At 40.3% G+C, this 22,689-nt stretch overlaps 2 protein-coding genes across 5 annotated transcripts in view; both read left to right on the forward strand.

The window, feature by feature from the left end:
* pitpnm3 (PITPNM family member 3) overlaps positions 1-10,412 on the forward strand; it is an 86,375-nt gene extending 75,963 nt beyond the window's left edge. For all 4 annotated transcript variants that reach the window (XM_069712374.1, XM_069712375.1, XM_069712373.1 and 1 more), the window contains 7 exons: positions 2,745-2,861; positions 2,976-3,124; positions 3,367-3,516; positions 4,431-4,614; positions 4,773-4,901; positions 5,072-5,466; positions 7,513-10,412. In XM_069712374.1, the coding sequence (XP_069568475.1) occupies positions 2,745-2,861; positions 2,976-3,124; positions 3,367-3,516; positions 4,431-4,614; positions 4,773-4,901; positions 5,072-5,389 (1,047 nt within the window). In that variant the 3' untranslated portion in view covers positions 5,390-5,466; positions 7,513-10,412. The remainder of the gene's footprint in view (positions 1-2,744; positions 2,862-2,975; positions 3,125-3,366; positions 3,517-4,430; positions 4,615-4,772; positions 4,902-5,071; positions 5,467-7,512) is intronic.
* A 7,082-nt stretch (positions 10,413-17,494) lies between these two features.
* LOC138628960 (multidrug and toxin extrusion protein 1-like) lies at positions 17,495-21,552 on the forward strand. The gene is made up of 17 exons (XM_069712382.1): positions 17,495-17,602; positions 17,865-17,966; positions 18,152-18,220; positions 18,317-18,465; positions 18,705-18,747; positions 18,834-18,878; positions 18,956-19,053; positions 19,153-19,250; positions 19,350-19,463; positions 19,624-19,691; positions 19,837-19,945; positions 20,090-20,165; positions 20,248-20,317; positions 20,421-20,553; positions 20,679-20,773; positions 20,919-20,984; positions 21,198-21,552. The coding sequence occupies exons 1-17, from the start codon at positions 17,495-17,497 to the stop codon at positions 21,504-21,506; spliced, it is 1,752 nt and encodes a 583-aa protein (XP_069568483.1). The 3' UTR covers positions 21,507-21,552.
* Positions 21,553-22,689: the final 1,137 nt, after the last annotated feature.

Here is a 22,689-nt window from a genome sequence, read left to right on the forward strand (position 1 = left end):
ATTTACTGTCGACAAAGCTAATGCAGGATAGCAGCTGGAAATGTTAAACTTCCTTGTTAAATGTCAAATCCTTTAAATCAATTTTCATTAGGTGGTGTGGTGAAACAGTAAAAGTACAACATTACGGTTGATCACATTAGCACTTAGCAGTATTTGTCATGTGCAGATGCTCCATTATCATTCATCGAGAGTTGGCAATAAATAGCAGCACTTTGAAGTAAACAAAATACCATCACAGCCTCCTACTCCTGATAAAACCACAGCATTAAACAAAGATGGACTAAACAGATTGCTTTTATCGATGTTGTTTTGGTGAAGTTATTCATCTGTGAGGGTGATTATGTTTGTGTTTACATAATTTGTCTCTCTTGATTGTATATTTTAAAAAGCGCACATTTTACCTCATGTGAACCAATGTGGAATGAGCGATGAAACAATATCTACTGGGCAACAACCATGTTTTAGTGCAACCCAGTATCATGGAAAAGTGTGAAATAGACTCACTCGTCCACTACAGCAGAACGTGAAAAAGCTTTGGGCTGTCTGGGCGTGAAAGTTCGACATTTTGAAAGCGTGAAACTTCCACGCATGTAAATATGTTTTACGCCTTGACAGCGCAAAGTGTGGCTATCTCAAGTTTTACTGTAGTGGACCGGCGTGTCAATTTCATGCTTTGCTGTGATATTGGGTTGTTTAGTGAGTCTAAAGCTGATTGTTAAAAAAAAAAAAAGAGCAGGTATACAAAGTCAAATTTCCTATGATACTAAGAGCTAAGAGAAAAAGCAAGAAAAGCTGGGACGAAAATTAAGATTTCTGTCTTGGTGGTCCACAGTAGAGTCTGAATTATACATCATAGTGCTCATAATGTGCTATTAAAATGCAGCCTTACTAAGAACAGATTTAGGAATTAGTGTTTCTCTGCTGGCTCCATTTGAGGTACTGGGTGAATACAGAGAAAATAACATAAAAGCATAATACAGACTTAACAAGTTTTTTTTTTTTTTTGCAAGTTCCGAGGTATTCAGATGGTCATTAAAATCTGGAGATGTGGCTCCTAAAGCACAGGAAACTGACATTTTCCATTCATTGTGTGTCTCAAAGTGAAGACTGGTTCTGCACGGACACCTCCGGTGATTTTAGAGGAGCGTCACAATAGCTCAGGCAGACACAGAAGCCGCTGCATACTCATCCTACATGCTGTCTAACCGAGCCTGAGGTGTAGAGCATTGTAGAGCATTGCGCAAAAGTTTTAGGCACTTTAAATCACATACATTACACAATCTCATCAGGGAGGCGCCTGATTGGTCATCATAAAGAGCAACCTTCAAAGAGAAGTCCTGAAACCAATGGTATGACCCCAATAAAGGACTATCAATCTGGGATGAAGAGACAGAAGTAATCAAGATGGCAAATTGTGTTTGAAAACACCGTCTGATGACACTATTCCTGAAAGCATCCTCGATCAATATTTTACGCTTGAAAGTATATTCTGTAATAATTATTTCCCGCTTATTCACGAAAAAAAAGATAACTAATCTAAAAGAAATATTGAATATTAGGATAACGACAAGATTGGACTGTAAAATAATGTGAGAAGACAATATAGATTTGTTGGGTGTAAAGTTTTTCCAACAATACCAAGAGATCTCATTGTCATTGTCGTAAAAAAACGTGAATGTAATGTTTCCACAGAAGTTTGCCACCAATGCACCCGAGAATATGTCAAGTTAGCTTGTTTAATTGTCTGCTAATTGTAACTGAGAATGATCAATTGGACGACAACCTTTGTGGAACAGGAAATTGGATATGTTAATGCTAAGCAGCACTTAAATTGAAGTGTTTTTGCTTCAGACATAAGCGCTGCAATATTGTGATGGGAAATAATGAGATCTGATAAATATATCAGCAATATTGTTTCAGAGACATTTGAAAGCTCATTAGTGATCATTTAAAAACCCCAAAGTCCAGCAGTGTGTATTAAACCGTACTCTAAATTGGTTGAAATTTGGATGGATGGATGGATGGATTTTTTTTTCTATACGTGAAAGAAAGTATCAAAAACAAAGACAAAAATATTACTTTAAATATGAAATCAAATGTCAGCACTAACAAATGGCTGAATGTGTAAAGTAATTAAGGGTAAGAATGCTTAATTTACAGGATTAATGCATCTTCTAAATTGGCCTTTCTGTCCTGTTAAAGGCAGTAAAACAAAGGGATAGAGCTTCTCTCTTTGTTCTGGTGTTTTGAAGGGAAAAAGAGGTGGTGTTATATAACTTCCTGGGAGTCTCCATCAACATGACACAGCCCGCATGTGGTATGAAGGGCAGTTACATGTACATGTGAGGATGTCAGGTGAGGTTAGGTCTTTAAAACCTGTGATTTAACAGTGGTCCTTTGAATCATTGTTGATATGAAAATACTTACGTAGCAGCTTTAAATCTATTTTCATGTTTTACACCTGAGGCTCTGCTTGGTGAACTCACACTCTCCTTCAGGCTTCATTAGGTTTTGAACACAAAGGAGGGGAATTAATTCATGGGAATTAGGATTGTTATGAGTAATAAAATAATCTCAACTCAAACTCCACTTAGTAGCTTTTTTTTAGACCATTTAATCACCTGTCACACTGAGTAACTCATGTCAGAGCCCCACAGATAACTTACAGTACTGTTATGGCTTAAAACGGTGATGTTAGTGCCCTGAATGACGAATGTGGTGCTCCTTCATGCCTTGAACTGTAGAACGTCACAGCCAACCACAGGGTTAATGACGTCATTGCCACGGAGGATGGGCTCCAGATTCTGGTTGGTCGCTTCATGTATGGCCCCTTGGACATGGTCACTCTGACGGGAGAAAAGGTGAAAAGCACCAATATGATTTATTACTATATGCTGTATATGTTTTGTTTTTTTGTTTTTTTATCATAAACTTGACATTGATGTGAACCTGTTGAACTACCCGGCCCCTCTTAGGTGGACATTCTGCTGATGACACAACCTCAGTCTGAACGCTGGGTGCACTTCGACACAGAGCTGACCAACAGCAGCGGCAGAGTCGCATACACCATACCCAAGAGCAAGAAGCTGGGCCTGGGAGTGTATCCAATTAAAATGGTTGTCAAGTAAGCATTCATGGAGCTCGCCCTTTCGAGTGCTGCGTTGTCAAATAAGACGTAGAAATGCAAAGAAAAGGAGAGAATTGTGAAATTGACTTGTATACTCCTGCTCCTGCTGTGTTTGTGTGTGACATTCTTGCTCGAGAGTGGAGCGTAAATGGTGGCTTCGAAGGGAGTAACAACTATGTGTGGCAGCTGCATTTTCTCTTTTTTTTTTTTTAATGTAAATTCTCTCTGTCAATCTCAAGGGGGGATCAAACGTGTGCAGAGGCCTACCTGACTGTGTTGCCACGGGGCATGGAGTGTGTGGTCTTCAGCATCGACGGCTCTTTTGCTGCCAGCGTATCCATCATGGGCAGTGACCCCAAGGTCCGCCCCGGAGCCGTTGACGTCGTCAGGTAACAGTCTCTGGATGTGTGTGTGTGTGTGTGTGTGTGTGTGTGTGTGTGTGTGTGTGTGTGTGTGTGTGTGTGTGTGTGTGTGTGTGTGTGTGTGTGTGTGTGTGTGTGTGTGTGTGTGTGTGTGTGTGTGTGTGTGTGTGAATATAATACACATCTTGAGTGATTAAAAGGAGCTCAGGAGAAAGGAGTAGCGGTTGTGTATGCTTGTATGAACACTATGGGCCTGATTTACTCTTTGCATGTGCAAACTTTACACCACCCACAGAAAAGTGTCCTGAGCTGATCCAAAGAATACGTAAAGAACATGCTTTTACAACCGTGTAAACCATTCTGAGATGTCAGAGGCAAAAATGATTTTGACATATCTGTCTGTCCAACGATGCCATTTTTGAGTCATTGAATGATCTGAATGAAGATTTATAGCCATCAACAAGGAGGAGCCACGCAATACCAGCAACTGTCTTTTGTTTTTTCCCCACAGCGTTTGATTTTCTCACTGACAATCTCCCATGTAGCGTTTCTTCTTGTTATATTTATATTTCTTTGCTGTAGCCGAAACAATGTGCTTATTGGCCTCCTCCACTTGTACCTCTAATTCAGTCGGATCAAATCTCCTTTTCCTTTCGCGGTCGTTCTGTTTTCCGTCCAAACTGTCCATGGTTGGAATCATTTTAAAACATGCAAACCCTTCATTTAATAAGAGCGATTTGCAGCAGATATAATTTTGCAATTAGTAAATCACCCCCAAAACGGGTGCAAACTTTTGGGATAAAAACTCAATTTAGTACTTTTTTTTTTTTTTTTTTTGGAGATCTTAGTAAATCAGGCCCGTAGGTGTTTTAAGGAAGCATGTCCTCTCCGTGATAAAGAATCACTTTAATGTGTGTTTGCTGTTGTGTATTCACATGAAGGCATTGGCAGGACCTGGGATATCTGATCATCTACATCACAGGCCGCCCTGATATGCAGAAACAGCGTGTGGTCTCCTGGCTCTCGCAGCACAATTTTCCCCAGGGGATGATCTTCTTTTCCGAAGGCCTGGTTCACGATCCCCTGCGACAAAAGACCATCTTCCTCAGGAACCTCATGCAGGAGGTACACCACTGAGAGAAAAACTATCGCTCTGACACTCACTGAACAAAGGAAACATTTTGTTCCCTCCTCTCTTTGTCACTCCCGTCACTGTTTTCCAAGCTTACAGTGTTGTCGCCTTTGGGTTGTGCCTCACACATTGTTATTTTCTCTCTCACCAGTGTCACATTAAGATCAACTCTGCTTATGGCTCCATGAAGGACATCTCTGTTTACAACATGCTAGGCCTCAGCCCCTCACAGATTTACATTGTTGGCCGACCTTCAAAGAAGTACCAGAACCAGTGTCAGGTATTACACTTCAGTTGTGTCCTTTATCTATTTTCTTCAGGAGCATTTCATAGTGTTTCTTTCTTCCTATTTCACTGCAAAAATGTAGGCCCTCCTTTTGTTTTGTTTTTCCATTTAATTGAATCTTCTTACTTCTCTGTTTCTGAATTTCTTACACTCTCTCTGTGTAGTTCCTGAGCGAGGGTTATGCAGCACACCTCTCCACCCTTCAGTTTGGGCACAGAGCCAGACCCAAGAAATCCCCTTCAGTCCGTATGGTCTTGAGGAAAGGATCCTTCGGTCTCTCGGCGAAGCCCGACTTCCTGTGTAAACGCACCCACCTGCGAAGGACCATGTCGGTCCAGCAGCCCGACCCGCCGTGCACGCCCAACCCCAAGCCGGAGAGGGCTCAGAGCCAGCCGGAGTCGGATAAGGACCACGGGGGAGGAGGAGGGGGACCGAGTGCGTGGGGACGTGCCTCCATACATCGTGGAGACACCACTCCCTGACATTGGAGAAGAGATGGAAGGATTGCAGGAGGACAGAAGAGGAGGAGAACAACAGGGTTTTAGTGTCCGGGGCCAAGGTGACATCTAATTGTTTTAATACAGGATGATTACAGGTTTAGACAACTTGTGTCTTTTTTCTAGTAGCTTTGGCCACTTACTGATTTGCTAAAAACAATCATATACAAGCTTCAAATTGAGAAAATGACAGTGGACAGTAAAAATGTATTTTATTTTCACTCAATATTCACAGTCTTTTTGGGCAATTTGCTTATCACTCAATTGTGAAGATAATCTGGTTAAAGTGGTCGGATGTGTCTTAGCATGATCACACTATCCTTCACAAGTGATGCAGATTGCTGCTGGGACAGATCAATGCGCCGCTCTACTGTACGGCACTATTTCAAATTACGAAATGGAGTAAAAAGGCACACCCTGTGTTTTGAGCAAGCGGCAACCAACAGTGATGTTTGTGATCGGCCGTTATGAAGCCTCGAATTCATATTTTGGCCGGCATCTTGGTAGTTTAAAGTGGTTTGGAGCAGGAAGTGACCATATTTGGACGATCTCGGGGAGGAGAAGCGAGTGGTTGATCTGACTGATCTGATTGGAAACCTGACGATACTGAAGACTAAGTCTAAAACACGGCTTTTAAAGTTTATTTTCTAATTAATGATGGATTATTGTCAGAAAACTAATAAGAAAGAGTGACTTTTGCTAGCAAAACCCCAAAAACTTGTGGAAAAAAATTATTAATTTAGAATTTTATGAGACTTTATGAGTCTATGGAGCCTCTGGTGGTAATCGGTGGTATTGCATCTGGTATCGGCCTCATTTTTCAGACCCGGTAGCTACGTCTACTTTTATATACAGTCTATGGTTCCAAATCGACTATGTCGTTTTTCTTTTAGTACGTACTGCAGCCACCCTTACAAACTATGTACTGTTGCATGTAGTATGTATAAAATCGGGACATACAACTCCATCATAGGAATACACATTGAACTTTGATCCACTCGGTCATATCCATCACGATCCATAGCGCGACATTTGAAGTAAAAAGAAAAAGGATGTGATCTGGAACGAGTACGATTCCTTTTAATGCTTCTTCTTCTTCTTCTTCTTTTTGTCGGTGGAGCATTAGCGCCACTAATTGTCTCGGTCGTTCAGTCGTTGTGAGGTATCTTCTGCCACGCAGAGGATTGTGGGTCAGAACAGTCAGAGTAGCTTGCTGGCCCGCAGACTGCAAAATACGATCGGATGTAGTAGGACGTAGGTATTTTTAGCATCCGACATTTAACATACTGTATACTGGAACATACTAAATGTTTTTCTGGCATATGGAACGCAGGAAAAAAAAAAAAAAATTGTTTTTTTTGTGCAGTTTAGTGAAATAAACATTCTGGTTGCTCGTGTTGGCGAATCAGTGTAAAAGAGTACTCCAGTGGATTAATACTGCACTTTCCTGAATTTGGAGGACTCATGAGGAACAGATGAAGGGGAAAGTATTCTGACCGTTCGTCCTTTTTTGGGTTGATGTGTAAAATCAGTAGAGTTTACTGGAGTGTTTTGAAATGCCAAAGCACAGCCCTGACACAAACACAGATTGATTTTTCTTACGACTGTTGAGTTCAGACAAAGTCAATAAACGTCGGCTGTCATTCAATAATGTTACGCGGTGCATGTGATACATTACAGTCTTTACATTTTTAGTCACAGAGGCATTATTTCTGTTATAAGAATGATTAATTGTAAAAGCACATACGAAAAATAGAAGAGAGGGGAATAATGAGGTCAAGTAACAAACAGGTTGTTATTTTTTGGAGAATATTCCTGTGGCAACCTGAGTATGAGATTCTATTATTAGCAGCAGTTCCCGAGCAGGACTGATTGTAAATGTGCCCATGATGATGTTTATACAAATGAAAACTGGAATTATCCTGCGGTGCTTGAAATCCACTCATTTATAGATTTGGAAATATTGTATGTGTGATTCCGGTGATTTGAGCTGTGTCATTCTGAGAGCCCGTGGAAACAAACATGCCGATACACCACATACACGCGCTCATTGATGTGTTGAATTTTCCTGGACTGTCGGAGACTAATTTTCCTCTCTCGTTTGACAGTGTCACCTCTGCCTGCTGTACATGTACATTGGATCCTCTGCTGGTGTCCCTCTCAGCTCAGCTTTACCTCCTGCTCGGCCCTCTACACTTTGCCATTTTCCTGACCTGCTCAGCGGATGATGACACTTTGTCTTGTAAAGTTTGAACATTTGCTCGAGAATTGCAATGAATTTTCCGCGAATGTCTGTGTAAAGCTGAAATTGTGTCTAATTGTAAACTTGGCAGAATGTACTTCAGATACACACATATTTATGCACGTGCACGTGCGTGCGCACACACACACACACACACACACACACACACACACACACACACACACACACACACACACACACACACATTCCCCAGAGGATAAAAAAAAGTGATGATGGTGGGTACTTTGCTTTTGAGACCTTACCCCAGCCTGAGCAGCAGATACTGCACCACGCCCTGGTCCTATTCAGACTGCTGTGATGACAGGCAGCCATGTGGAGTGACTCCTGCGCTAACTCTTTGCTGATGTAAATACCTATTACACATTGTCCCTGCGTGAGCCTCTGGACACAGAATCACTGTGACATTCAGGTTCAATCTCCACATGAGTTTTTGCAATCTGGAGCCCCAAACAGACCAACCTCGCCGAATGCCAGCCTCTGCTTCTATGTCACTCCCATTTTTCCCTCACGTTGTGGTTGGCTTTACTTCCCCCCTTCCTTCCCCTCAACCAGTCAGGCAGAACATGCCTTTCGACAGCCGCCTCAGACCCGGTCTGCAGCCGCGGAAGCGCTGTGGTGTGCACAGCTCGGTCCCTGAGGTCACATTTGCACTACACCATTGTGGTTCTTGATTTAGCTGCAATTTTGGCTCCAGAAACAAAGAGTTGTATCTTTCTGTATTTGTAGTTTTTTTGTTGTTTTTCCAGCAGATTGTTCACTGCTGCTGCTTGTTGCTAACTGTAACTACTGAAAGATTAAACACAAATAGTTTGTCGGAAAATGTTTATTTTATCAAATATGTTTACAGATTGATAGACGCAGATGTAAAAAGTGAGCAGAATTTGTTTCCCACATAATTACAATGACAATGTAATGTAATGACATTTTTGGCAGTAGTTTAGTTGCTTGGTAGTACCTTGCAGGATATTATACAATAATAGACACAATACCAGTTGAAACTCCACCAGGATGCCCTCGTATCCATTTATTACAGCTGCTCTGGAACCAATAGATTTGTGATGAAATCTGATGCTGTCTTGTGCACTTGACGTTGATTTGAGTCTTACTGTGGTCATGTTTAAAGATATGTGCAAGTTGAACATATTTTTCTATGAGGAAATATTGTAAATAGAAATATTTTCAATGTATGTTTTGGAACCTTTCGTTGTTTGACTCGTTGAACGGTTGATTTTTTGCCTTAAATTGTATTTGATGTTGTGTAGAGATACAGAATAATTAGTTTGACCAAAGTTTTACTGGTACTTCATGACAAAGTGCATTTTATCTGGTTGATATTTTGCTTTGACACGTGTGTGGGAGTGTCTAAATATCTGTTGTATAGTTCTATTTACTGACAACATGAAGACAGCTGTGACGATTAAATGCCTCTGTGGCGGTGGAAACATATCTGCATGTTCTCCCTGTAGCTCACTACTGCCGGTGTTTGGGAATGGATTATTTTTATAGACTTGCATTGGAGCAGTGTGTTGGAGGTTTTCACAGTTGAGGTTTTTATACCTAACAAAGGGGGCTTGTGTGTTTTTTGGGGTGTCTTGCTTTAACTGCAAACCTGAATAGTGTAGTGAGACGTGCAAGCCAGGTGGGAGTTATCTTTCACTGTTCTTCTCCTGTACACGGTAGGTGGCCCAGTAATTAGCTATTTAATTACTGCTAAGGATGTATGATTCCCTGTAGTGCAGCCCCTGTAATTGCAGTGCACCAATTAGCATTACTTGGTAATTATATAATGTACAAACAATACTGTAATACTCAACTTGATTTCATTTTGCATTTAGATAGTAAATCAAAACAACAAAATAATCATTCCAACACGTGCACACAATAATTAAAGTGATTCTATTGGTGCGTACAACACATGCTATATACTCTGAATGCCATGATGATACATTGAAGGAGTGAAATATTAAAGCATCATTTTAGCACAGCAGTGTTAGTAAATGGCAGATAAAGATCTAATGATTAAATGGTGATGCATGATATTAATTATTTGATATTATGTATATAATGGCTATCAGTTGTCATGTTTCTGGTAAACAAATGAACAACAGAGTATTTGTTTGTAAACAGGTATTGTAAAAGAATTCCACGAATATAATTTCATCCATAACATGGCGAGTAAAGTCAAAAATGGGTACCTAAATTTATAGTAAATAATAAAGTTTTCAACAGTAAAAATACTTTTAACTGCAAAGCCTCCTTTTTGGGCCTCCTGCATGGACACTGTTAATGATGTGATGTTACCTCAGACTTTCACTGGGAAACTATATAAATTCCAGTTTCATTATATTGGATACCAAATTAATTCCAATATCCAAGACAAACAAAAGAATACCACTATATATTATATACTATTAAATTATCCTACTTTTAAGTGTTACCCAAATATTCCCTTAAATATTATTAATCTCTTAATGTCATGATTTAACTATTGAGTGCTGACCTAATTTGCCATTTATTAACAATTTTTATGAGTAGCAAGTTAACTTGTTGCTTTTATTTATTTTGTAGTCTTATTTTTGGTCTTAGTATTTCCCTTTGTACCAATGACCAAAAAAACACCTGGTTTTACTGCTGCAAAGTTCATTGGTTTGTACAGATCTTCTGTGATGATGTTTGTTATTGTGTTTATTGGACTCCGTCCGTCTTACATTATTGCCCAAATAAAGGTACATGAGTGTCTTGTAATGTTTTCCACATGCCCCTTACCAATGGAGATGGAAGCTGAATCACCTGCGATAAAAACAATTTAACTTCAAGGTGCTTTACTTTAGGGCATCAGAATAGGGTGCAATATTCCCTTAGAATTTGTAAGGCTTTCTGGTTATGACAAACTTAGCATCCTCACTAGGATTTCCTTCTTTTCACCATTCTCTTGGTACAGTATCTGACCCATAAATCATCCAGCAGGCCTTAGTGCTGACACTTACGGTGGCAGCCAGAGCTCGGGGCCTTATTCTGCCTCACACAAAGATCAGAGTGGTATTCCTGTGAAAGCAACGAATAGGTTCAAGCATGCGATTGCTGGAAATCAAAACAGTCAATCGTAATGCAGGGCTTTATCACATACTGCAATGGAGAAAGATGAGCCACTGATTTGTGGCACCTAATGTGGCTTTCAGTTTGGCTGTTGATTGACAAATTGTTGTGTGGTAGACATTCTGAAACATATTGATGTTTAGCAGGTAATCGCCTTATTGTTTTAGCATGTTGGCATGCTACCATTTGTAAATTAGCATTTACACAAAGTATAGCTGAGGCTAATGGGAATATCATTATTTTTAATGGTATTTGGAGGCACTGCAGGAAGCAAAATTTTGACGTGATGATTAATCAAAGGAAAAGTTAAGGAATTACGAAAGCAATTTATCATAACTTTTTCAAGGTGCTTTACTAAAAACCAAGAACAAACGTTATGGTGGTGTTAAAAAAGAAAGAAGTGAGTGAATAGGCTCACCAAAGTCAGTGGACTTCATTCTCTGGGAATCTAAAAAAAAATTAGGATTTACAGATCCATGGAAAATTAGCAAACTTCATCCGTCAGTGGAGATTATGTGATGCGGATGACAACATCAGGACTGCTACTAGCCTATATGGACCTTGTGGTGAGACTATTGTTAACTGCTCTGATATTTATGATATAGGCCTAAATATATAGGCTTGCAGTTGCTATGATGCAATAGCTACACTATTGCAGGAAACAGGAAAAGGAAACAGGAAAGAAATTGCTCCTCTGCAAAAGCAAGAACTGGGTTTTTTTGGGGTTTTTTTTTTATATTAAGCTTTGTGATTCACATGAAAGAAAGTTAAAGCCACCTGCAGTGAAAGTTTAAAATATAGCTAACGTTTGTGGCTTAGGACTGGGATACACGGCCTGCGCGGCATGTGCGTTACATTACATTTCATTTAGCTGACGCTTTTATCCAAAGCGACTTACAATAAGTGCATTTCAACCATGAGGGTACAAAACCCAGAACAACAGGAATCAAGAAAATACAATTTCTTCAAGAAAGCCAAACTACAAAGTGCTATCAGTAAGTGCCATGCGCTGCACAGCTGTGGCCTTGTTGTGTGTGTGTGTCCAGACCAGCTACCATTGCATCAATGACTCTTCTTTGATAATGGCCATCGGTATTGAATTTTTTAGGTCAGATAAGTGATGAGTTGTAACCCACATGGTTTTTGTTTACCTTCATTCAGAGTGACACACACAGGCACTCACACCAACACTTTTCCTTCGAGGATCTTTCGTAAGAGTGTACACTCAATGCTTCACCAATCAAATGCTGAAGTATCAGGAGAACTACATGTGAAATAAGCTCTACATCACTAACTGCTTACGTGCAGCATCGGGTCTTTATTCAAGCAACATATTAACCTATTTAGATATCCATATCTAACTTATTTAGACCTTCATGTCTAGTCGAAATAGGTTTAAAAACACTTTGTTTGAGTTGATAATATAAAAGCAAACAACTCCCTCACCTTTCACTAAATAGTCTCTGTGAACAGGCATCAAGAACTGTGAGATTAATCTGATTTGAATCCAATACCTGGCTTAATTATGAATAAGGCAAAGTTATAGTACGTGGGCCCCCACTGAGTTTTATAATTGATGGTAATGGGGATTCCGTTTTGACAGAAAAGTCTGAACATTTTCCTGGTCATAGCAGTTTCATTTGCAGTATCATAAAAAGTCATACGGTTTAGGAAAGGAGACAAAAATACACACATTTGTCATAATAATAACAAAATCAAGTCCCTTCAACATACATTTGATCTCGGCCATATTGAATTGAACCAGTAGTCATAATGGCTGTGTTTACTGTATACTGGACACACCTGGTTGACACCCAGCCTACAACATAATCTGCTAACTGATCGGAAAATCGAAAAGGAAAGGACCCAGTGAGCAAGAAGTGATATCTGTAAAAGCTCATTATATGGAAGGCCTCACCACCTGTATTAAAAACACAGTCACAATTAGAAGCGTTTAATATACGTGAAACAGTTGATTAACAAAAACCGTGAGGGTATTCTGAGGGTCACTGATAACGCTCTGCTCACAAGGTACGTAGAGTCTGAGATACTGTTCACAAAGTACAACACGCTGATTGTGTGATATAGAGACTCATTCTTACGTAGCCGAGCTCATGCAGTGAGCTGCTCTGCACTACAAAACAAGTCGGTTACCTAGCAGCAACTTAACACTTACCTCCAGCTGACCTCCAGCTCTGCTCGGCAGCAGCACAACTGAATCAGCCTTATCGTTATTCCAGAAGAGCAGGCTAGTATTTAATTTGTTGTGTGATCTGGCAGGTGATTTCTGGATGCCAGGACAGCGATGAGGAAGGCATTCAAATCTGAATAAATCAACGGTCGGGAGAAGGCCGAGGGCAGATAATTAGACAGATAGATGGAGAGAGATCTCTTGAAGGCAGACGCCAGGAATAGCCTCAGATGGTGTAAATAACACTGCACGCCCTGTCAACCAAAGCACAACCTTCTGGTCAGTGAGGAGAGTTCAGCTTATGTACCTCTTGTAAGCTCCTACGAAACACTTCACTGTTAATATTATGCTTGGTTTACTCGTTTAATTTAGAGCATTGAAATCTAACTTGCCTGGATGGATCTGTCACGCTATTTTGTTCTGTCCTCTGTGCGGCTTCATACCGTACTTCCTGATTTCATCATGTTTCCTTGAATCTTGTGCTTCTAACGTGGGTAAACTGTTAAACGGTTTCTTTTTGGTCTGTTTTGTGTGCACTGTTGCACGCTGTAACAAACAGACAAAGTTTATAGAGCATACTGTGTATTAGCCATTAAAAAACAGTAATAGTCCTTATTATTGCGTACCTATTTCACAGAAAATGCCTGAAGCAGAAGTAGAATGTATGTCTTGTCCTGATTGAAAGACAGCGAGGTTAGACGGGGATGTTAGAGATGTGTTGTACGATCGGGAATCTGCGCATGGGTGTTTTATTTTGAAAACTGTTTTTGTTTTTTTCTGTCTGACTTCCTGCCAAGCCAATCTTAAAAAAAATAGCCTTTATTCAACATCATATACTTGGTGACTTTGATGAAGTAGTTTGTCTAGCTGTACATTTGTCTTGAGATGAGTTGGGTGACTCGATGTAGTTCATCATTTGACCCTAGTTGTCTACAGTCATATGCTAGATGACAGTCTAGGAAATGATGAAAGGTATGACTTGCAGCAAGACTGGAAATAGGTCTTAAAATAATCCTGAAGGACCCAGCGTTGGCTTGATGCTCAGGCACTTACATGCAAAATCCTGTTATATTTGTCTGCAACACAGCTTTGGACAAAAAAAAACCCTGTTTTGGCCAACAAGAAATTATGAAGAATTTGCAAACCTGATGCCCTCGAATACTTTAAAGGTGAAAAAAAAAAAAACCACACCAAAAAAACAGTCTGTAGATTGCATTTGAACAAGAAAATTCCCCCAGGAAGAGAGGGTCAGATGCCGCAGCCACCTATCACTGCTCTCAGTGGCATCAGATGTGACAGGCTGCGTCCCTTCATAGCAGAGTTCACATCTTTCACTGCCAACATTAACCAGTCATCAATATTTAACTGAACTTAATGGTCTGAGTGTCGGGGGAAACGATTGTTGGGAGCCTTTTCTCTTTTTTATGCTCAGGCACTTTTAGGTAGGTAGAAACAGGCATCCTCCATTTCCACTGAAGCAGTGTGTCTCCTCACCGTAACAGGATTCTACTGCATGTCAAGGACACTCCGATTTAATCGATTTTCTTTGCTTTTTATTTCACTTTAAATATTAGATGGTAAATACAGGCATCTTTTATTCAAGCTGTCCAGCTAAAGTGTTGTAAGCCCAGTAGGTGATTAACACCGATCTGTTTTTCTTGCTGCATTGCAAAAGACAGAATTAAAGCAAATAATTAAAGGAGAAGCAAAGCAGTGTCTCCTCAGAAGTATCAAATATGTATATCATCACTGGGATAAATATTTATACAAAGATTTGTAAACCACCCGGAGCGATGCTGTGTATGCTTCTTTTTTTTTCTTTCTTTCTTTTTTAATAAAGCAGCTTTTTAGAAAGAAGCTTATTTAAAATGAGATGCTATAGTTTACATGAGCACAAATAAGCACATGAAGAAGATTCATTTTTAACGAGTTGGTGGAGTTCAGAGCTCGAGTTTGTCATGCCGCATGATAAAAAGAGGAATTAAACTATAGAAGGAATAAAAATCTGGACATCTGCTTTTTTTCTGTCTTTTTAATGTCACATTTTAATACGGTAAATGAATTGAAATGAACAAAAACAAACAGGACTTCTCCAGTTTGTAAACAACAACAGCAACGGAAAGGGTAAGATTCCATTTTCTGTATAAAGTATAGATGCTTTCAGCTGTGCTTTCTTTTGCCACAGGCACGTTACACACAAAACGATTCCACCCTTCTGAAAGGTGCCCTTTGGAATTTCTTGTAAACAAACAAAAGAAATCTTTACATCTCTCCATGCATCTTCGTGCGCATGCAAAGTAATTGAAACCAGGTAAATAGAACAGCAACCCATGCATCAATAACTGAGACTTTCCTCCTCAAAAATCACTCTGTAGGTCTTTTCTGCGAGCAGCTTATTACGAGCCACTTTCACATTTTAAATTCAAGCGACATCCAGCAATCATATAAATAATGACAATTTGGTGTCCAGGACAACTGGCGCTGTTCAGATGACATGTATACAAGTAATTTGAGTTATTCCTCAGAGGAGGCAAGTGTGGTTTTTCAAACCCTGGGTACAGTTGCCATGGCGACAAAGGTTGCACAACTCCAAGGAAGTAGAAACTTTGACTCGTATTTAAAGGAAAACAACGTATATTTTTGTATGGGTTAAAGAGCTTGTTGTAAAAACTGCTCCATGGTATTAGAGGTCGGAGATCAGAAAACACAAACACACGATTTAACAAAGAGCTAAATATTTCTGACATTATGCAATGCCATTTTTATGCTAAGTAATTTCAGCCAGAGGTCTGGTTAAAGTTTTTAAGCTGTTGCAGTTTTGGCTGATGCGCTCAGTAAAGTTTACACACTGACACACAAATCCCAGAGAGCATCAGCAAACAATATATCATATCAAGATAAAACAAGCCGTTGCAGGAATACAGAGAGGCAGAGATGGGAGGTGCCATCAGGACTCAGCAAACACAAAGGCAATAGATGATCTGGAAAATAACAAGTGACAGATACAAATCACAGGCACTGCAGCACATGGTATCCGAGGCAGTCATTCCAGTGGCCTCATTGATTTAGCCAACATAAAGCTCAGAGGGCTTTGGGTTGTCACACTTAAGGGAGCTCATTGCCTCTCCAAGTGAGACTGAAAGCCTGTTTAAGGATGCGCAGAAGGACCAGAAATGCCTCAACATTCCCTTTTATTTTTTTCAGAGACACTTTTACTGCCAGAATTTAGTCACCTTTTACAATTTGGTGAGACCAGTAAATCAGATCTTGTCTTGTGAAAAGAAAAATCCTAGTTGTTCAAGTTTTTAAATATACAGTAGTTATTCAAAATGTCCAATTCAGCTGATTTGCATTACTTTGTATTGTAGAAGAAAGACTCTAAAAAATCAGGATGTTTTTTGTCACCTTCTGCAGAAAACAATGAAAGGGAGGTGAAAGAGAGACGGTGTGCTCTAAGTGAAGATGATCTTTCTTCAATAGAAGGCTTCGTCTCTGTGTCAGCTGTCCAATGAGAGAAGCAATCGACTCACTTGCGTTCATGGAAACAATTTCAAAGTTTGTGTATTAATGTCGTGCTCACTCCAGTGGAAATCATCGGTGCACCACGATTTACATAATCATCACCTCACAGAATCGCTTAATGATGAAATCATCTTTTTGAGTTGTATAAAGTGGTTACTTTTCGAGGCAGTACTCCTCTGAAAAAAACAACACTTTGAACGAAGCAGAAGTGAGTGTAATTCCATTTCTATTGAGATTTATGCTCCAGATTTTGTGGCAGTGTTCTCCATCCATGAAACAGGAAGCTGAACCGCGGTGATGTGTGCTATCACTCCGACTCACGCATCTAGTTGAATGGCTTTTCTGTCTGACAGCATCAGACGGCTGCATCTCATTATGGTGTTGCCAGATCGCTGACTTATTTAACTATGATTACACTGAAGCGAAATGACATGGTAATGTTTTATATTTCCAAACACTTTAATGAACATGTCCCCCTGAATTCATGGAGGTTTATTGGACTGATTCCTGTTCCTCAAAGGAAACTCGTGCTGCTTATTAAAATGCAAGAGGTTTTTATGAATAATCGTGACTTTACACCTTCTGTCTGTTCACATATCATATCTGACAGCACAGAGCTACAATGAGAGCAGGTTAGGATTATGTAGTGGGATTCCTGCAGTGGGAACTATTGGCCACATGACAATGTTTGCAGTGAATGTAATGACATGCAAAGTTAAATATAATTGTAACTGAATGACAAATTACACTTTCATCTCTGTGGACCACTGGTATTCACCGAAAACACATAAATAGTGACTTATGATGAACTACGTAATATACTTCTTTTGCATAATCAGATTTTTTTTTTTTTTTCCTTAGACATGAAACTGACCTGGAGTGAATCAATTAGTAACTTTTTAGGATGTTGAAATACTTTACATAACAGTGGAGAATTATGTCCCTGGAGAGCATAAAAGACACATTCCGTCCCGTTTCTTCAGTGGAGAAACCTGCGTGAGCGTCCGGTCCTGCAGACATGGAGAGGGCCAGTGACAAGCTTTTCTGCAGCAGGTGGGTGCGCGACAAGGTCCCCCTGAGCCACCGAGAGGAGCTGTACCACATCCTGAGGATGACGGGGCCTCTGGTAAGGACCGGATCTGTTTGCACACCATTCAAGGCCAATTTCTGCAATCAGTTTATTCACACGGTTCAGGATTGGCGAGAGTGTTTTCTTTGTCTGGGGAAAAAAATAGACGCCGTGTCCACATTTTAGAAACGTTCTGTCAACATAAAGAAATCCAAATCATGTTTGCAACCTGCCAAAACAATTACAGCGCTGTAGCAGTGCAAAGACAGCCTTGCAAGTTGATTGCAATCCCATTTACTGTTGCTCTTTGTCTTTCCAGCTACTCTCTCGAATCCTCAATTACCTGCTTCCATTTGTGGTTACAATGTTCTGTGGGCGCCTAGGAAATGAAGTGATGGCTGGCTATGGATTAGCTTCTGCTGTAAGTGGCCATGTGCGCGCTGCAGAGACATGTGAAGCGTACACGGCACCTGGCAGAGGGGAAATTACAGCTATAAACACACTAACAGATTTTTTTTTTCTTATTACTTTATAGTATATTTATTCTGATGAGTCAGAGTCCCAAAGGGGAACATGAGATGAATTCATGTTATATATTCATTTCAGACCATTAACATTACCACTGCAGCGACAGGATGTGGTCTTGGACTGGCATGTGACACTCTGGTGTCGCAGGTTCGTGTTTGGTTTTTCTGATCCTCAGTTTAACGCCAGATAATGCATTGCTCCCTCTTATGAAATGATTAACACTGTCTCTTTGCTGTTGTGCAGACTTTTGGTGGGAAGAACCTGCTGCGGGTGGGTGTGATCCTCCAGCGGGGCGTCATCATCCTGCTGTTGTTCTGTCTGCCCTGCTGGGGTCTCCTCATTAACGCTCAGGTCATCCTGTTGTGCCTGGGCCAGGACCCAGAGGTTGCCAGGTAACTACAACAGCACACAACTGGCATGTAAAACTCTGTGACTCAGAACAGCCACTCTCATCTCTGCCCTGAAATCATTTCCCACACACCCATAGACAGTACGTTTCTTGCCATTAATGGTTCATTAAGTCCCAGTAGAAATAAATAAGCCTGAAGTGGTTGCATTGATCGGTGTTTACTACCACAAACGGTCATTTCCTTTTCATGAACTGGATCTAAATGCATCTTCTTCATTTCAGAATAGCCCAGCTGTACATTACAGCCTTCCTTCCTGCAGTGCCGGTCAGTGGTCTCATCTTTTAGTGCAAACACCATACATTTTAGAGATATTTCCCTGTCAACAATTTTAATCCGTCTTTGTCTTGTAGGCAATGTTTCTCCATCAGCTTCAGGTGTCTTATCTGCAGAACCAGGTGCAGTAATGTCCCGTGCACATCGTTCTTTACTCAGAAGGGTATCCTCGCCTCATGTGGTGTTTGTGTGTTCTCAGGGAATCATTCTGCCGCAAATGTACACAGCTGCTGCGGCAAACGTAGCAAACGTACTGACGAACTACGTCTGTCTGTACTGGCTGAATCTGGGTGTGAGGTAGGTCTCCTCACACGTCCCAGGATCACATTTTAAAGCTGATTTAAATGCAACACGCACACGCTGGATTATCAGCATGTCTGTGTGCTTGTCTTACAGTGGATCTGCGTTAGCCAACACTCTGTCTTGGATTTACATCTGTGCTTTTCTGTTTGCCTACATTTGGTGGAAGAAGCTCCATGTAAGGACGTGGGGAGGTGAGGGATTTAATACTCACGCTGTCCCTGCGCTTACATGCAGAACTCTCCTCATCCCTTATTCAGACTACATAAATGAGCTCCTTTCTCCCCCTGCAGGCTGGTCTGCAGAATCACTGCATGAGTGGGGTTCCTACATGAAACTGGCAATTCCCAGTACATTAATGACTTGTTTCGAGTGGTGGGTTTATGAGTTTGGAGGATTTTTTGCAGGTAATAAAAGTTTAGAATTGTATTTATCTTATTAACATAAAACCTGGGCCACAAACAAAGCTACAATATTTAAGCCAATTGCCACAGTACTTTCTTTTGTCAAAACAGTTTGTGATGAATCTGCAATGGCTGTGATTTCTTCTCTGTCTGTACTGATCAGGAATGCTGAGTGAAGATGAGCTGGCAGCCCAACATGTTGTGATAATGGTGGCTTTCATAACCTACATGGTACTGACTGCTGTGTTGCCACTTCTTTTATACAAAAATCTCAGATATAGGTGGTTAAAAATGACTTTTAAATATTATAGTCTTAGTTTAAGTGTTAATACTTGTTTTGTTTTTTGTTTTTTTATGTTTCCATAATTCTGGCTAGTTCCCTCTCGGTATTCAAGCTGCAGCGTGTGCCCGGGTAGGGAATGCTCTCGGTGCAGGAGACACTTCCAGGGCGATTCTCACCAGCAAGATGTCACTCACTCTTGCAGGTCAGTTCCAAACATGTTGTGTTGTTGCATCCTATATTAATAAGTAAATCATTGATGTTTTTTTTTTTTTTTTTTTTTTTTTTAAATTCAACATGCTGTACTGTGTGACATATTTCACAGCTCCTTTTTTTTTTTTTTTCCCAGGTAGCTTTGCGGTGGTTGAAGGTCTGGTGCTCGGTGCCACTAAATCAGTGATTGGCTTCATGTTCACCTCTGATAAGTGAGTTTATACAGCTGCACTCACATCTCACGCACCTTTACAATGCAGCTGCTACACACAAAACCTATAATTATCATTTCAGGAAGATCATTGGTTTGATCTCACACTTGATGAATGCTTATTGTTTCCTTCAGTTCTTTGATGGCCTTGTGGTGAGTGTACCAGCCTTTTACTGTTTACAGAGCAAATATAGTGTGATGCCAAAAGCAAGAGGTATTTGTCATGTGTGAAATGTGCGTTTTCTTCCCATCCCAGTGTGTGTGCACGGGTATCTTCTTGGGCACGGGCAAACAGAAGATACCAGCTGTGGCTAATTTCCTGGGCTACTACTGCATAGGGCTCTCCCTGAGCGTTATTTTAATGTTTGTTGCGAAACTGAGAGTTCTGGGTAATTATATGAGGCGATAATTTTTTTTTATGTTCATTCAAGACAAATTGCTGCACAGGAGAGCAGGTTATCAGAAGCGAAGCCTGCTGTGCTGCTAACAGGCTAATTTGTCTTTTTCTCTGCAGGGTTTTGGCTGGGACTGCTCATTTGCGTGGTCATGCAGTCCACCTTCTACATCACCGTCATCTTCAAGCTGAACTGGAAGAGGATGACAGAGGAGGTATATAGTTTATATAATGACATAACTTGTTTTATTTCCGCAGCATCAGTCGTTGAGACAAATCGGGCCACTTTCAATCATTATTTGTTAAATGTATGAATAGGAAAAAACTGGAAGTTTAGCTTTTGCGTTTTCTTCTCTTCAGGCTGTAAAACGAGCTCAGAAAAAGATCCGCATGACAGTATCAGACGCCGTGGGTGACAACGGGGATGTAAGTGGAACACTATTCTCAACACCAGCTGTATAAACAGCTTTTTACATATTCTTCTACTCTTTTATTACTAAAATTTTGAGTTCTGTGTAGTATTTTCTTCAGGAAAATACTAAATGTCATCTGCCACCTTACTTACATCCTTTAAGTCTGACACCACCTGCTCTGACCTTCCACTGAAGTAATGACAAATGTGATACTTATTCCTTAAAGTCAGTGGACGGCTACATGTCTGTGAGTACCGAGTGGCACGGTGGGAACTCCTCTGAGACGCAGGGTGGACATGTGGCCCAGCAGCTGAAGGGCAGCCGTCTCTCCACCACCCAGCTCGTCCTCAGGCGAGGACTCACTGTGTTTGCAGCAGTTGGACTTCTTGCTGTTGGAGCAAGCGTGCACTTCCTCGTGCCCTTACCAGAGACTCTGTCTGCAAACTCCAACTTGACGATGGATTGGATCAACACTACGTACACTCCTGATCAAGTTTTCCACACTGTGCCCGTCCAAAATGAAAAGTCAGCATAACCTCATTTGTAAAATCATTTTGTCATAAAAACATTGAATTTTAGACTCTCACGGACTCATTATCTTTGAGTCGCTCAGGGCCAATCTGTGGCAGATTTTCTGACCAATAAACTGCACTGATGTTGTAACATTAATGTTTTCTTTAATTTTTTTAATTATAGAAAAATAACAAATTAACTATTTGATCATATACAGTTCCAGTTTTGAGTTTTACTTTCAATGTCTGTAAAGTTCAGGTTACTTTCCTCTACTGTTTGCAATAGACGAGGCAGCCATCTCTAAAAACTGAAAAAAGACAAAATGATAAAAGTACTCAAGGTTCCAATAATAACTAAACCACTCAAATATGATTAATAAATGTTGCTTTTATAGCTATAACTTGTTCATCTATGTGATGGCTTCTTGAATAAAGCTCTTTTTATATGGCAGTGTTCTGCCACTTTGGGATCATAAACGTTCATCCGGGTACAAGAAGCTGAAATTCACTCTGCAAACGGTGGAAGCCGTCATTTAATATGGAGCCACTTATCCTGTGTGACTGTCTGATGTACAGGGATGCTGGGTTGGGCTGTAAGCTGTGACCTATCAGTCAGGCTACAAGACAATTTGATTCAGAGTTTTGCATCTGCCCTCGTGTCATTTTAACCTGTTGTAAACATCTATCGGATAAACGTTTGACTCGAGGAATGTTTTTACTGGCCCGTTGTTCTTCAGTGTAACATTCAGACATTTCATAAAAGTGGATCCTGACTAGCGGAAAGCTCGTCTCTGGTTTCATGAAAAAAATAAGAAATGGTGTTTAAATGAATAGATGCTCTATATACATTTTTGCTTTTTATTTGCTGTAATGTCTTGAGAAGGTATTTGTCGGTTGGTATGCTGCCTACAGTATTGTACTGAAGTTCTCATTATTCTCCTAACAGTCATAATTTATGTTATCATAGCAGAGGATGTTGGATTGTTGAAGATATTGAAGGTATGTGGTTGTCTCCAAAGGGTTCAATTATCATAGTCTTTCCAACAATGCCCATTTTGTTCCTTTTGTCTTTGGAGTGATAAAAACCTGATAATGTTATTCTTTGAGAATTCCCTCAACTGACCAGAGGTTGAGGTAGTATACGGTGCTTTACATGTTTTTATCACTCAAATAAAAACATTCATGCTTTCAAGCTCTCCATCTTAC

The sequence above is a fragment of the Brachyistius frenatus genome, unplaced genomic scaffold (assembly GCF_029030835.1).
Source record: "Brachyistius frenatus isolate BFR_SWC_R1_liver_20210118 unplaced genomic scaffold, ASM2903083v1 Contig_109, whole genome shotgun sequence".
NCBI classification, from domain to species: Eukaryota; Metazoa; Chordata; class Actinopteri; family Embiotocidae; genus Brachyistius; species Brachyistius frenatus.